Source organism: Primulina tabacum, chromosome 5 (genome assembly GCF_025594145.1).
Source record: "Primulina tabacum isolate GXHZ01 chromosome 5, ASM2559414v2, whole genome shotgun sequence".
NCBI lineage: Eukaryota > Viridiplantae > Streptophyta > Magnoliopsida > Lamiales > Gesneriaceae > Primulina > Primulina tabacum.
Genome location: NC_134554.1, coordinates 3908143 through 3920686, shown reverse-complemented (window position 1 = coordinate 3920686; position 12544 = coordinate 3908143). Strand labels below are relative to the sequence as shown.

General features: G+C 35.3%; 3 protein-coding genes across 11 annotated transcripts; 2 read left to right on the top strand and 1 right to left on the bottom strand.

Moving 5' to 3' along the window:
- Positions 1-817: 817 nt before the first annotated feature.
- LOC142544595 (uncharacterized) lies at positions 818-2999 on the top strand. The gene is made up of 2 exons (XM_075651627.1): positions 818-1055; positions 2441-2999. Exons 1-2 carry the CDS (start codon positions 968-970, stop codon positions 2773-2775), a joined length of 423 nt encoding a protein of 140 aa, XP_075507742.1. The 5' UTR covers positions 818-967; the 3' UTR covers positions 2776-2999.
- Positions 3000-3602: 603 nt separating this feature from the next.
- On the top strand, positions 3603-8430 carry LOC142545628 (uncharacterized). Of its 9 annotated transcripts, none has more exons than XM_075652905.1 (12): positions 3621-3779; positions 3860-3916; positions 4080-4131; positions 4232-4287; positions 4378-4508; positions 5044-5167; positions 5261-5406; positions 5503-5709; positions 5803-6786; positions 6983-7069; positions 7255-7322; positions 7433-8428. In XM_075652905.1, the coding sequence occupies exons 1-12, from the start codon at positions 3755-3757 to the stop codon at positions 7506-7508; spliced, it is 2013 nt and encodes a 670-aa protein (XP_075509020.1). In that variant the 5' UTR covers positions 3621-3754; the 3' UTR covers positions 7509-8428. The 9 variants fall into 9 exon arrangements, with proteins under 9 accessions (XP_075509025.1, XP_075509024.1, XP_075509020.1 ...); XM_075652906.1 differs by having other exon boundaries at positions 4214-4287; positions 5285-5406; XM_075652902.1 differs by having other exon boundaries at positions 4214-4287.
- Positions 8431-8804: 374 nt separating this feature from the next.
- Positions 8805-12254, bottom strand: LOC142545627 (enhanced ethylene response protein 5). Its single transcript, XM_075652901.1, has 9 exons — positions 11980-12254; positions 11525-11661; positions 11348-11441; positions 10886-11250; positions 10367-10454; positions 9527-9603; positions 9365-9439; positions 9182-9287; positions 8805-9108 (listed from the first exon to the last, which is right to left on the bottom strand). The coding sequence occupies exons 1-9, from the start codon at positions 12148-12150 to the stop codon at positions 8977-8979; spliced, it is 1245 nt and encodes a 414-aa protein (XP_075509016.1). The 5' UTR covers positions 12151-12254; the 3' UTR covers positions 8805-8976.
- Positions 12255-12544: the final 290 nt, after the last annotated feature.

Below are 12544 nucleotides of genomic sequence, written 5' to 3'. Positions count from 1 at the left end.
CATTTAAGTGTTACTGCATGAAATGAGGTTTACCTCGGCCGCGCTTGATTGATGGATTTAATTTGAATGATGCACGTATCTTTTATGTATTTGAAATTTATCGTATTTTAAAATTGATGGATTTAATTTTTTGATTTGAGGAAAAATTTCAAATGAAACCTATCTTTTATGCATTTGAAATTTATCGCACTGTTAAAATTGACGTAGATGGATTTAAAATTCACCAAAAAAATTTCATTCAAGCAAAATAAGTAATTTGAATTCAATCGATTTGAAATCCATCCTCTCAAATACATGAAGACAAAAACTTGTGTGAGACGGTTTCACGGGTCGTATTTTTTGAGACAGATCTCTTATTTGGGTCACCCATGAAAAAATATTACTTTTTATGCTAAGAGTATTACTTTTTATTGTGAATATCGGTAGGATTGACCCGTCTCACAGATTAAGATTCGTGAGACTATCTCTACTCATACATGAATTCGAGCACAAGTGTTTTAATCGACAAATTTATGTGCACACAGATTTTGATCAAAATTGTTTGAAACTCTTCGATCACACACCTGAAAAACAGTACATAACACATTAATTTTTTTTATTATTTTCCTAAATAATCTATTTTTAAAAAACATTTTTTTCTTTTTCTGTATTAATGAGAGACAGGATTACATATCTGAAAATATACACGATCCACCAAAACGATTTCTAGTTGTATGTATTAAAAAATAAAAATAAATGATGGTGAAATTATGGGCCGGTCCGGCCTTTATCAATTGGCCCATTTTAAAAACTCCCGGCATAAGGACCGTAGTCTTGCAGTTACAAGGCCTGATAGGCTTGACTCCCCCTACTTTTTTCCTTCGCCCAAGCAAGATCATAAAGCCAAAGAAAAGCTACATTAACATGGCACACATAATCAAATTTCTAGCACGAATTTCTTCTTAAACAAGCAAGAGAAGAGAAGAAAATGGAGAATCAGATTCCAGGTGGAGCTGCTGTTAATCGTTACAAGATCCTATGGCGGGTTTTTCTCATCGGCAACTTTGGTCTTGGAGGTTTGTCTCACTTTCTTGGGTTTTGCATTCGAGAAATATTGGCATTGTGAAGTAAACTTATGAATTACTTAGGTCTCTGCTATGATCTTTATTTGGTTTATTTATTTGAACTTTTCTTGCACAGTTATTTTTTATTGCTTTGAATTCTTGCACTGATGCATACCAGGTGTTTGTGTTAAAACTTACATTTTGATGTGCAAGATTTGCAGCATCAGCTTATTTGTGATTTTCTCGTTCTTATGTTTATGTATGTTACGCGATCATAAAAGGAAGCGTAGATAGTTTCCAAGATTGTGGATATGTGCAGCATAGTTACCACAATATGATCATACCTCGACAGACTTTGCACGGGTCTCTCACGGATTTGAACCCGCTTTGCGTATTGAGGTGGATCCAGCAATAGTGCGAGGTCTGACAATCCACTGACAAAAACCTTTCTAATTTTTTTGTACTCCAAGCCCATATCTCTCTCCCCACCCAAGGTCTATCTGCCATCCATCTAGCCAACATAATTATTTTATTATTTCTCCTCGAGATTTTAGTGAAATTCATATTTTGGGATCCATCAATAATTTATTTGAATAATGTCCCTCCACGGATTCACCTATGTAAGATGCAGCTAAAGTTAAGAGCTCAAATGGTTTGATCCCTCCGTGACCCTTGTATGAGAAGACTGATTTCATAGTTCTTGATAGGCAAAGATGCATATCAGGATATATATATCAAAGTTCCAATTTTTCAAGTATCCGGTTTTTTCATTAGACTTGGGGTTGCTCATGGCTAGCTTGCTTCGACATTTTAGAATTTTAAGTATCAGATTAGACCTCTTGGGGAAAGTAGCAACCATTTAATAAACCTTTAGTTATTACATTTATAGCTCGTTAATGCTATTCTAGAGCAAGAATTAGCAACATCCACCTTAATATGTTACCGTACTTTGTAATCTGGAACATTCGCGAAGAAATATATGCTGCTTGATCATATGGTTGAAAAATTTTCCATCCCACATATCAGTTATTACTATTATTGCAGTAGATCTCGATGCTTAACTTAAATCATAACTGTAAAGTCTATTACCCTTCCTTGAAACGTTATACTACAGAATAGCATGGACGAGGAAGCTTTACCTCGATGGTTGCTTTTCGAAACTGTAATCGAAGTGCGATTTTTGTTCCGAGACCAGATATTTCTTTTATTAACAGTAGAGATTGCATATCAGAAGTGACACGGAACTTGCTAGTTAGTGATTTTCCTACCATTACGGATGCAATTTGATTTAACTTTTGCCCACTTTTAGCTTCTAAATATTCTTTCTTTCTCTTTATATGAAGCTTTTGATATCTTGAATCTTGAAAAATTTAATAATTCATTTTTTCTTTTTCCAGCCTACATGTTTGCACAGGCAGGGAAGAAAGAAAGAGTGAAATTGAAACCAGAGGCCCCAGTTGAAGTTACTCCAACTCCAGCTCCAACTCCAACTCCAACTCCAACTCCAGCTACCACTCTCACTGACGAGGAACCTATATTCACCCAGCCTACTACAAGACCTGTAATTGTTCGACAACCTATCCCTGAGGATCAGCAACGTGAGCTTTTCAAGTGGATGCTGGAAGAAAAAAGGAAGGTGAAACCCAATAATCGAGAAGAGAAGTTGCTAATAGACAAAGAGAAAGCCATTCTTAAGGAGTTTCTCCGTTCAAAAAGTACGCCAAGTGTTTGAAGTGTGTTGGGCCATTCTTTGTATACAGAGCATACTTCGGTTAGTTGTATTGTGATTACCCCCTCTGTATATAGATTTCGTTATATCTGTGGCGTCATATACTCGGATTATATGACTCAAGGAGCATCCATCAAACTGTGTTCGATTGTTTCAAACTAAGAGAGCCGAACTTTTTTTGTATTTTCAAATTTGTGATTCAGATGGAGAGAGGTGATTTCCTTTTCTATGGACTGTAATGTGTTGTTTCATAATGTCTTAGTTTTTCCATCGCAAATTTCAAAACATATAAAGCAATTCGATAATTTTTTTCTTGATATATGGAGTCGTGATGAACCAAACTATGAAAATCACAAAAATGAGTGATTGCTTAATCTAAAATAGGTAATGCACTCCGTCATTGACCAGGTGATAATGAATCGGGGCGGTTCTATAACTATCGAATTCAAGTCAAAATCAATCATTTTCGATCTTTTTTCGAGCTGAAGTAGTGTTCAAATTATTTTCTTTGATATTTCATGAGACAAGTTTGAATATTTTGTTTAATAATATAATAATTTATTAAATAAATATGTTTAATCGACAATGTCAATCAAATGGGGAAAACACGGAGAAAAAGACTCGGATAAAAATTTAAAATTTGACCCTTGTTATTTACAGCTATTACGAATGAAGTTATGGTACAGTCAATATTTCTTTTTGGGAAGAATAGTTTTGACCTTTTCAGAGCTGAGATGTCCAATATCAGACAAATATATAGATGTAGATTCGAGGACTTTGAGGTTGTAAATAATTTGGCTGAAGTAAATGGACCCCATCAAAGGCACACTTATTTCTAAATTCCATCCAATCTCATCCACCCGGACACCCATCCCTTCTCATTTTTATTATATGTCACGTTTCCGATTTTCTAAATGCAGAATTTAGCTGATTTAAGCTCCAAGAAAGTTGAGTCCGACATAGTAATAGTTTCTTGGAGCCAATGCCGGGAACCATACAAGTTTCAGGTATCAACATTTAACTGCATTTCACTGCAAATTTCTTCTACTTTTTAACTCCATCTTGTGTTCTTGGTTTACTATCGTAGTTCTGGAATTCAAGGGCATTTCTTCTTCGTCAGACCCTTCTGCAACATCCGTCAAAGGTAAGTATTTCAAACCAGCACGGATGCAAGAATTCAATCATTTGGGTTTTTAGATAATGCATTAAATATGAATTTAATGAACTTTTTATTTTGTATTTTTTTACTGAAGGGTTTCCTCGATTATCTGTCTTCTTTACTGTTTTTTTTATTTTGATACCATTAGTTTCTATCGGAAAAAGATGTTACCGGACTCAGGACAAGGGAGATTTCTCGTTGTAATGACACTAAACTTGGTTAAAATGTTATTTCTTTAGAAATTTTGGCAGTATGATGAACAAAAAAGTACTGATTTTACAGTCCTGTTGCTAAACTTAGTGAGGAATTGGCTGTTACACTTGTGGATGAAGAAGGAAATGAAATAGCATATACAGGTGTATTTATCTTTCAGTATGCTAATTAGACTCAGGTTACCGAATTCATTTTTCCTGGTAACACTTGGATTGCTTTTTCATCGCATATAGGCATTAGGATCATGCAAATAATTCAGAAGGGTACATGGGATGATATTTTCTCGCTTGAAGGAGGCGGGCAAGTACATTTGAAGTTGCGATTTTTCCTGAACGAGGAAGAGAAAAATCGCATTCGTGTTATGGTGTGGTACCTCTGAATCACTCTTCATTCCTATGCAATGAATTTTTTTTATGTCATCTAAGTGTGTCTGAAAAACATTCTTGCATATACTGAAGAAATAAGCAAGGTGTCCTGATGTGTTGACTTCCAATTCGCAGTTTTGGTTGCATAGCTCAAGTCTAGCATATTTTATTAGACCACGTGGTCTACATGAGTGATATAATGAGTCGAGTGTCTGACCTGACATTAGATCATTGTCAAGAATGTTAGAATTATTTCAAATGTGTTTAATAACAATCCCATGTTCTTTTCCACTACAACAGAAACAGAAACACAATTTAATTCCTATCTTGTAATAAACTAGAATCATCATTTGTATCATCTCTCACCAAATTGTAAGCTTGCTAACTCGATCTTGTTCTTCTGAACTCATGGTATGCAGCTGAAACAAATAAGAAAAAGTTATCAATAAAACTTATAGAACGTTTAGTTTGAAAACAGAAGTCGCAAGCCGCGAACTTAATAGATTATCATCTTCTGTTTTTGTATGTGTCAAGAGAGAATCTGCGATGAAAAAGAATCTTGCAACTGCCTCCAACATTAACCTTAATCGTTCAGAAAGCACTAGTTCGACTCGTAATTCTGAAGAGAAGTCCAGTCATAGCGAACAAAATGTCTTGGGTTAGTTCTCATTTGGGGTATTTATAGTAAATGTTATAAAAGCTTCCTCTTTGGAGAAGTGTTTGATGATTTTTCGACTAATTCATTTTCAAGATTCACAAACAAATTTCGTAACAGAAGTAGTGAGCCGTGAAGCTGAAGCCTCACCAGCTGATTCACCATCGAGTTCTGAAGCATCCTTTGTTGGCTCACCGTCTAGTTACCAAAAGGAAGAAATCATCCAAGAAATTGAAACCCCAGTTAAGAAATAATCACTCGGTAACTTGTTTATTGACTAAGTAAATAAATTGAATATATTTTTGGGTTACACCTTATAGTCAAGCTCTCCTGTTTAGAATGCTGCAGATTGCAGTCAAGGTGCTTCTCTCGTCTCTTTTTCACATGTAACAGAAACACAATCGTCTCGAGTACCTGAAACCACACCAACTGAGAAAATTGAAACGGCATTGCCTATTGTAAATTCAAAGGATCCAGATCTCACGGAGAAAGTCCCCAGCAATGTGAGGAAAATGATAAGTGCATTTGAAAGTGGTCAATTTAAGGTGCTTGAATGATTTTTTAGTTTGTAGTTAGGTTTTTTTTGCCTCACATACTTCTTTCTGGTTACGATAAAAAATTAAACTTTTCCCAAGCAGGATGTGAAATCCCTCAAAAGGCCCACTTCTGTACTACAAGATGAAAAGGACGTCGCTCAATCTACCAATCAAAGTTTGAGAAAAGCTGAGGTTGCCCATCTGACTGAAAACTTGAGTCGAAACCTAAATGTCAGTGGACAAGAAGATCTGGTTTCGAGCGACTCCCTACCTTTTCCAGACCTAAAGGAGTCAAAGTCAAGTGTAGCACCATTGGAGTATAGTGAAATTACTTCAGAAGAACCAACTGTTGAAGAAAGTAATAGATCACCCGACGCTTTAACAAGTTCCAATATACTGGAGCAGGATGTGGAAAAATACTTTGAAAGGGCAGCATCGGCCCAACTTGAACAAAATATAGCTGGAAAGGAAGGTTCTTCGGAGGACAAAGACGAGAAGGGCGTCACCAAATTAACCGATCAAAGTTCAAGAGAATTTGAGGATACCTTTTTTACAGGATACTTGAATCAAATGATACCAAGTGTTAGTGGGCTAAGAGACTTAGATTCGAGTCACACTGAAGCATCTTTAGCACCTAAGGATTTGGAGTCAACTGTTGCTCCAGTGGAAATAAGTGGGGAAGAAAGTGATAGATCACCGTTTTATCTAACGAGGCAACCAGTTTCAGAAACAGCTACATGTTCGGGAAGAGAGTCTGAGGTACAATCTCAAGAAATAGAAGCTTATGATTCTTCTGATTCTTCAGCTGTAGAAGAAGCAGAAAATGAGACACAAACAGGACTTGAAGGTTCAAAAGTTATGGATATTCAAGGGACTTCAGATCAGAAACCAAAATCGCTGGACTTTGATAAAGAAGAATATAATTCCCCTGAAAGCTCTGGTTTGTGGATATTCCCGCACAATTTGGAAAGTTTATGTATTACAACTGCTGGCAACCAAGTGATGAAAATAGTAGAGCTTCTACATATTGAACCCAATACCCACCAAGAAAACGAGGTTTCTATGGAATCAGAAATCTTGGAGCAGGTATAATATCCTCAGTTTTGTAATTAAGATTCTACTGTCATCTCCTGCAAGGTTTCATTTTCGAAAAATTGCAAAAAAGCGCCTCAGCTACTTATATAGTCTTATTTTGAATTAGAGTAATTGCAGCTTCAAAAATGCATTTATGCATGGATCATAACATAGTTTGATATATGTATGTGTTAATGTTTTGTGTCAGCAACATGAAATACGTGAAGTAGACATTGGTAATATGCCAGAATCTGGTAGCTTTCCAGACGACTCATGTAACAGACTAATTGGGCAGGTAATGCTCTGATCATCAGATCATTGTTAGTTTGTACACATGAATGGTAGTATTTTCAGGTTGATGTCATGGTTAAATATATGTATCCAACTCAATCTTTCCTTTTATCATTAGTTTCATAGCGAATGGACATATGTTCAGCAGAAAATATGGCTTTTAATTTTTAAAATTTCATTTATTTGCAGGCTATCAAAATTGCTGTGATTCTTGGTTTTGGATTATTAGTTCTTCTCACCCAGAAAAAGGAACCTCGGTATTTTCTTTGTTAAAAGTCAACAATACGTACCCTTTTGGTTTCCTAAAAACAATATGGCTTGTGTTAAATCTCCCTTTTCTGCTCTGATAACTTTGAATGCTTTACAGGAAGAAAAAGTCTGAAGAAAATGATTTTCTCTGCAGTATTCCAAATCAAATTGATGAAAGAACATTAACCGTGTAACACTGTACGGTTCAACGGGAAATTCGTATATAGATGAGGTCTACTATATTTTTTCGTTTTGCTAAACTATGTTGTATGATTAAGCAACATAGCACATTTTTGGCTTCAAACTTTTCTCAATGGGTGATGTAGCCTGATATAGACAATACAGTCTACCAAAATTTGCATCATCTTGTACTATTTCTTTCCAACTAAGCCTGTTCATGCACTCTGCCTATCTTGCTTCTTTGTTTTTGCCTTTTCCTCTTCAATACATTTCTTTTTTTAAAAAAAAACTTAACATAGAAGCCTAAATACTCGTTATCATCATATCATAAAAAGTGGTATCTTTTAAAAATATTCGAAAAAAGAGAGTCGAGGGATGCTTCTGAAAACAAAATGTTAGAGAATAATTTAAAGGACATCTTGGCAGAAAATTATGCAGTCTTCTTTTAGTAAGAGGTGTTGGCTGTTGCTGTATTGCATCAAAATATATGGAAACTAAAATAGTCAACGTGCAATCCGAATATTTAGAATCTTACTCTTTATGCCAATAAATGTTATACAAGCCAGCTAGAATAATTGTTATTCACATAAATCTAATTACTATTTGTCTCCGGTGTTCTTTTGTCTAGGTACCGAATAGGATATTCTCGTACTAGGTCCGTTCAATTTTTTTCCTTTGGCAGATGAAGGGTGGGCGGGGGAGATGGGAATCAACCACACAACCCTGTTAAGACCAAGATTCAAGAAGAACATCCACGATGGCTGAGGGTTTAAAGGAGTCGAGCTTGATTTGAACATTGAAAATAATGTTCGAGTTGAGTTCAAGCAGTTTTTTGAGCCAGTTTGGTCAATAACCTGATTCATAGTATATAATCAGTATGTATCCAACATCATATATTCAATAAGGACTCTGCAAAAATTCTAACTCGAACTTTTAAGTTGAATGACTCATGAGGTTAGAGGTAGCTCAATTCATTTTGCACCGTAATAATTAATCTGTAGGATTTAATAAACTCTAATAAGTAAGCATTACATATAATAAAAAAAATTAATAACGTGCTTTGAGTTTTACATCTATTCAATTAGTCAATTAATTATTGTGTGATTATCTAAATTGTGATAATTACAATTTTAACGAAGTACATAAAAAATTCATATAATTTATTTTAATTTTGAGAAATATTTGAAATAAGCGTTTAATTAATAAGGTCCCCGTGGAAGATAACACGATCGATAATATTTAGAGAAAGTTATGCAGCACATATGTCATGCAATGGAATTCGGAATACAATTTGGAAAAAGAAAAAGAAAAAGAAAACACACAAATAATTTTTATAACGGAGAATGACAATGTTATTACAAATGTGGATTGGGAGAAGCCCCAAACCGACCCCTTGTAACGTAATAGAAAGTAGATTTCGGACATGGTAAGGAACTAAAGCTGACATTGTGGACTACTGGAATAGCAGATTTTGATGTATATCTACGTGTTAACAGGTTTGCCGTTTAATTTAGGGAACGGGTCTTGTTTGCTCAGAACCGCAACTTTGCTCTTGTGAGCAAAATACCCTTTCACGAGATTCTTGTATATTAGAATGGACATTATGCACTCCACCTAAGCAAGAAAAAGAGTATCAAAGAGAAGAAACTCGAGATAAATCGAGGGCCTAATGTTTGAGGAAAAGTACCTCATCAAGATCCATGTCGATCTCGAGCCATTTTAGCGCTTTAACAATTACATCTAACTTGATCTGGTGAGCTTTATTCGGATCCTTCTGCTTTTGAATGATGTAGCTGCCAGAAAGGTTCAAAATAGATGTTTAAACTGGATGCTAGTTTCATTTAAACTATGTTGATGTGTGGTAACTTACATTTTTTTAATCAATCGTTGGTAAACTTGGAGTTCTAACTTCTCTAGAACGAGATAAACCCCGGATCTCAAGAACCTGATAATGATATTTATTGTCAAGCATTCAAAGAGAGATTAATCATCGTAATACACACCGATCTGTGTTCAAGGAATCTGAAGATACCTGTCCTCGTGTTCCTGAAGGGCATGTCTTAAAAGTCGAAGATCACCTCTCCTGAGAGCAAGCACAACATCGCAGTACTGCAATAGTTTAAAGTAGTAAATAATTTATTTTGAGACAACTACCAAAGCATATTTTTATTCCCTAGGAAATATAACCGCCACGTTCATTTTACAGACATCACAAATAGGTAGCACATCAAGTTCATTGCACAAGTAATTTCTTAAATAGAGTTAATTAGGCTACTCAAAAATGTTATTCTCTTTGTGCATAAATCCATTGTTCAAACCTTTACGACTTAAACTTCAGGCTCTCTCTTTAATTGTTTGTCAGGAAAAAAGATACTTTTAACCATACTGCCAGAGAACTCGTGAAATCTTCTCTTAATAGGATGCATCAAATTGACTGCATAGATCTGATTAAATAGTGTTGTCCCAAGGCTTCAGAGCATTTAATGTTCAGAAATCCTTGAGATATTATTTTCTCACTGTTCACTCTTTAACTGAATGTGCTACTACCGTTTCGATATCTATCTCATTTTTTTCAACCTTTTCCTCCCGGTGAATGAATATATATTGTTTCTTTCCGCAGCTATAGCAATATTCATGAGGTGAAGATTATCGCCATCACAATGAGTGCTGAATTTCGCTGATAATGGTGAGAGATGCACCTTCAATGCATGTTTGAAAGAATCGATAGTTATGTCACAGAAGCAAAAGCTACAACAAGCAAACCAAAGGTATGGCGGACTAGTTATGTAATATAAAAAGATGTGCGACCATAGTTCTGGTGGTGTACACGTCCTCCAATATGCAAAACAACGATTAAGTAGAGAGTTCATACCTCATTCAAGTTAAACTTTTGAAGAAGTGAATCCCTAGGTAAAATGCCTATTGAAAGCTTCACTGGTATAAGATATTTCAGAATCATCCTAAATAACAATATCAAATGGTTAGTGAAGCAGCATACAAACGATCCAGATGTCTACTAAAAGCTTCACAAGTATAAAAAATTTCAGCATCATCCTGAAATTGGGAACTAAACAATGCAACTTAAGCAGCTAGAACTTTGAAATAAACAAATTAGATGAACTCTAGTAAAACCCGTGGTATTCCACAAATAATCAATTTCATACTTGCAAGAAAACTGTCTCGCTCAGAGCTAAGAGGAAGAGAAAGCTAAAGAGTGATATATTGAAAGGATCAGCATAATTGCGAATCACGCCTTTTTGTGCACTAGATCTACCGTTGAAATTTAGGTTCATAGTAACTAAACTAGGAAATAGGAATGCTTTGAGGTATTCCAAATTCTACCCCATCAAGATTTGTTAAAGACGTAAAAAAACGTAGGCACTAACCGGACCTTATGTTTTCTTCTTTCCGATCATTGCAGTGTGTTAATGCATATGATAATTTATGGTCAGCAGCCGGAAAGTTTTCATTGTATACCTCCAAACGACCAGTGTAATACATGTAAGTGACCTTATCCCTGACAGGAAACTCCTCGAAGTCAAAAATTCTAGCCGTCTCAATACTTCGTATCACACTGCGACATAAATGGACTGTCCCGAGCTTGAAATATATTTTAAAAAGTTGACAAGTTACATATAGAGCTCCCACACGTTTTGGTCCCTTTCCAGCAAGAACGCCAAACACTTTCATGAGGAAAGAGCCAGCACCTTTCAACTTCTCTGGGGTTTTCCCAAATGAAGCTAACTCTATATCAGCCTTCAAATCAAATAATAACAAAAACAGTTCACACGCCTTCTGATTATTCTAATGCTCGTTAATTTACACAAAGAGAGATACATTTTATAATATTTACCCTCTCAGCAAGAATCCTAATTTCATACGCAATAACATACAACGCTTCCAAAGCCCAGGCCGAATCCCAATTTCGAAACTCCTGAATAAAAGCACTACAATTTTCCATCATTAGGGCATTTACCACCAATCATACAGTTTATTCGTATGGAAAAAGTTCATCAACAGATCGACTTACTTGGATGCTCTTTCAAAAGCCATGTAAGATTCAACCAGATTTCCAAGTCGATAACTCTGCAAAGCCCGGAATATCGGTAATAGAATGTCTGTATACTGAGAATGCTTCTCGGATTGCCTAATCACTCTATTAGCATCCTGTCAAGAAGCAAATTAAAATATAACATTATTGATCACATATACAAGTGAAGAACGATCCACAAATACATATGGAAAAATAATATAATAAGCATATCATCCACCTGCAACCACAAATACAATCTACATCCTATAAGCAAAGTTTATTCTTTTCCAATACAAATTCCCACACAATTCGGTCGTAAGAACTGAACCACAACATCAAATTTACGCCCAAATCACTTCAAGTAGATGATGAATAACATCACATATTCATGCATTTTCCATAAAAAATAATTTTTTTTATAAAAACAATACATTTAACAAGCTAAATAAAACCTGGAAGACGTTGAGGGCATCGGCGAGGGAGAGGAGGGAGGCGGAGTCGGAGGAGACGGAGAGCAGCCGGCTCAGGGAATTACCATCCTGATATGAAACGGCATCGGAGAAGCTATTTAGGTATTCATTAATTCGTCGGTTGGCTTCTCCCATGCTCATGTATGCAGCCATTTTTTGCTGTGAAAGAAGCAGTAGTTCCCAGTGCTTGAGGAAGATGGAGATGGAGAAACGGTAAAACGACTTCGAATTAAGGAGAGATGAGGGAATGTGTTTTGTTCGATTTACCGAGAATTTATATTTGGGCCCAAAAATTAGTATTTGAGTTTTATTTTTGCTTTTATGCAAAATATAATTAATTTATTTAACAAAATATTGGATATTTCTTTTCTATTACCCCATACTAATCACAGAGCATGCCAAGGTTATTATTTTCTGTTGGTAATTTATTTAACAAAATATTGGAATATTTTTTACTCAAATAAATATATATTATGTAATATTATAACTAATAAAAATTAATTTTTATAATCTATTCTATTTTATCAAGAGTGAGGACATAACAGTA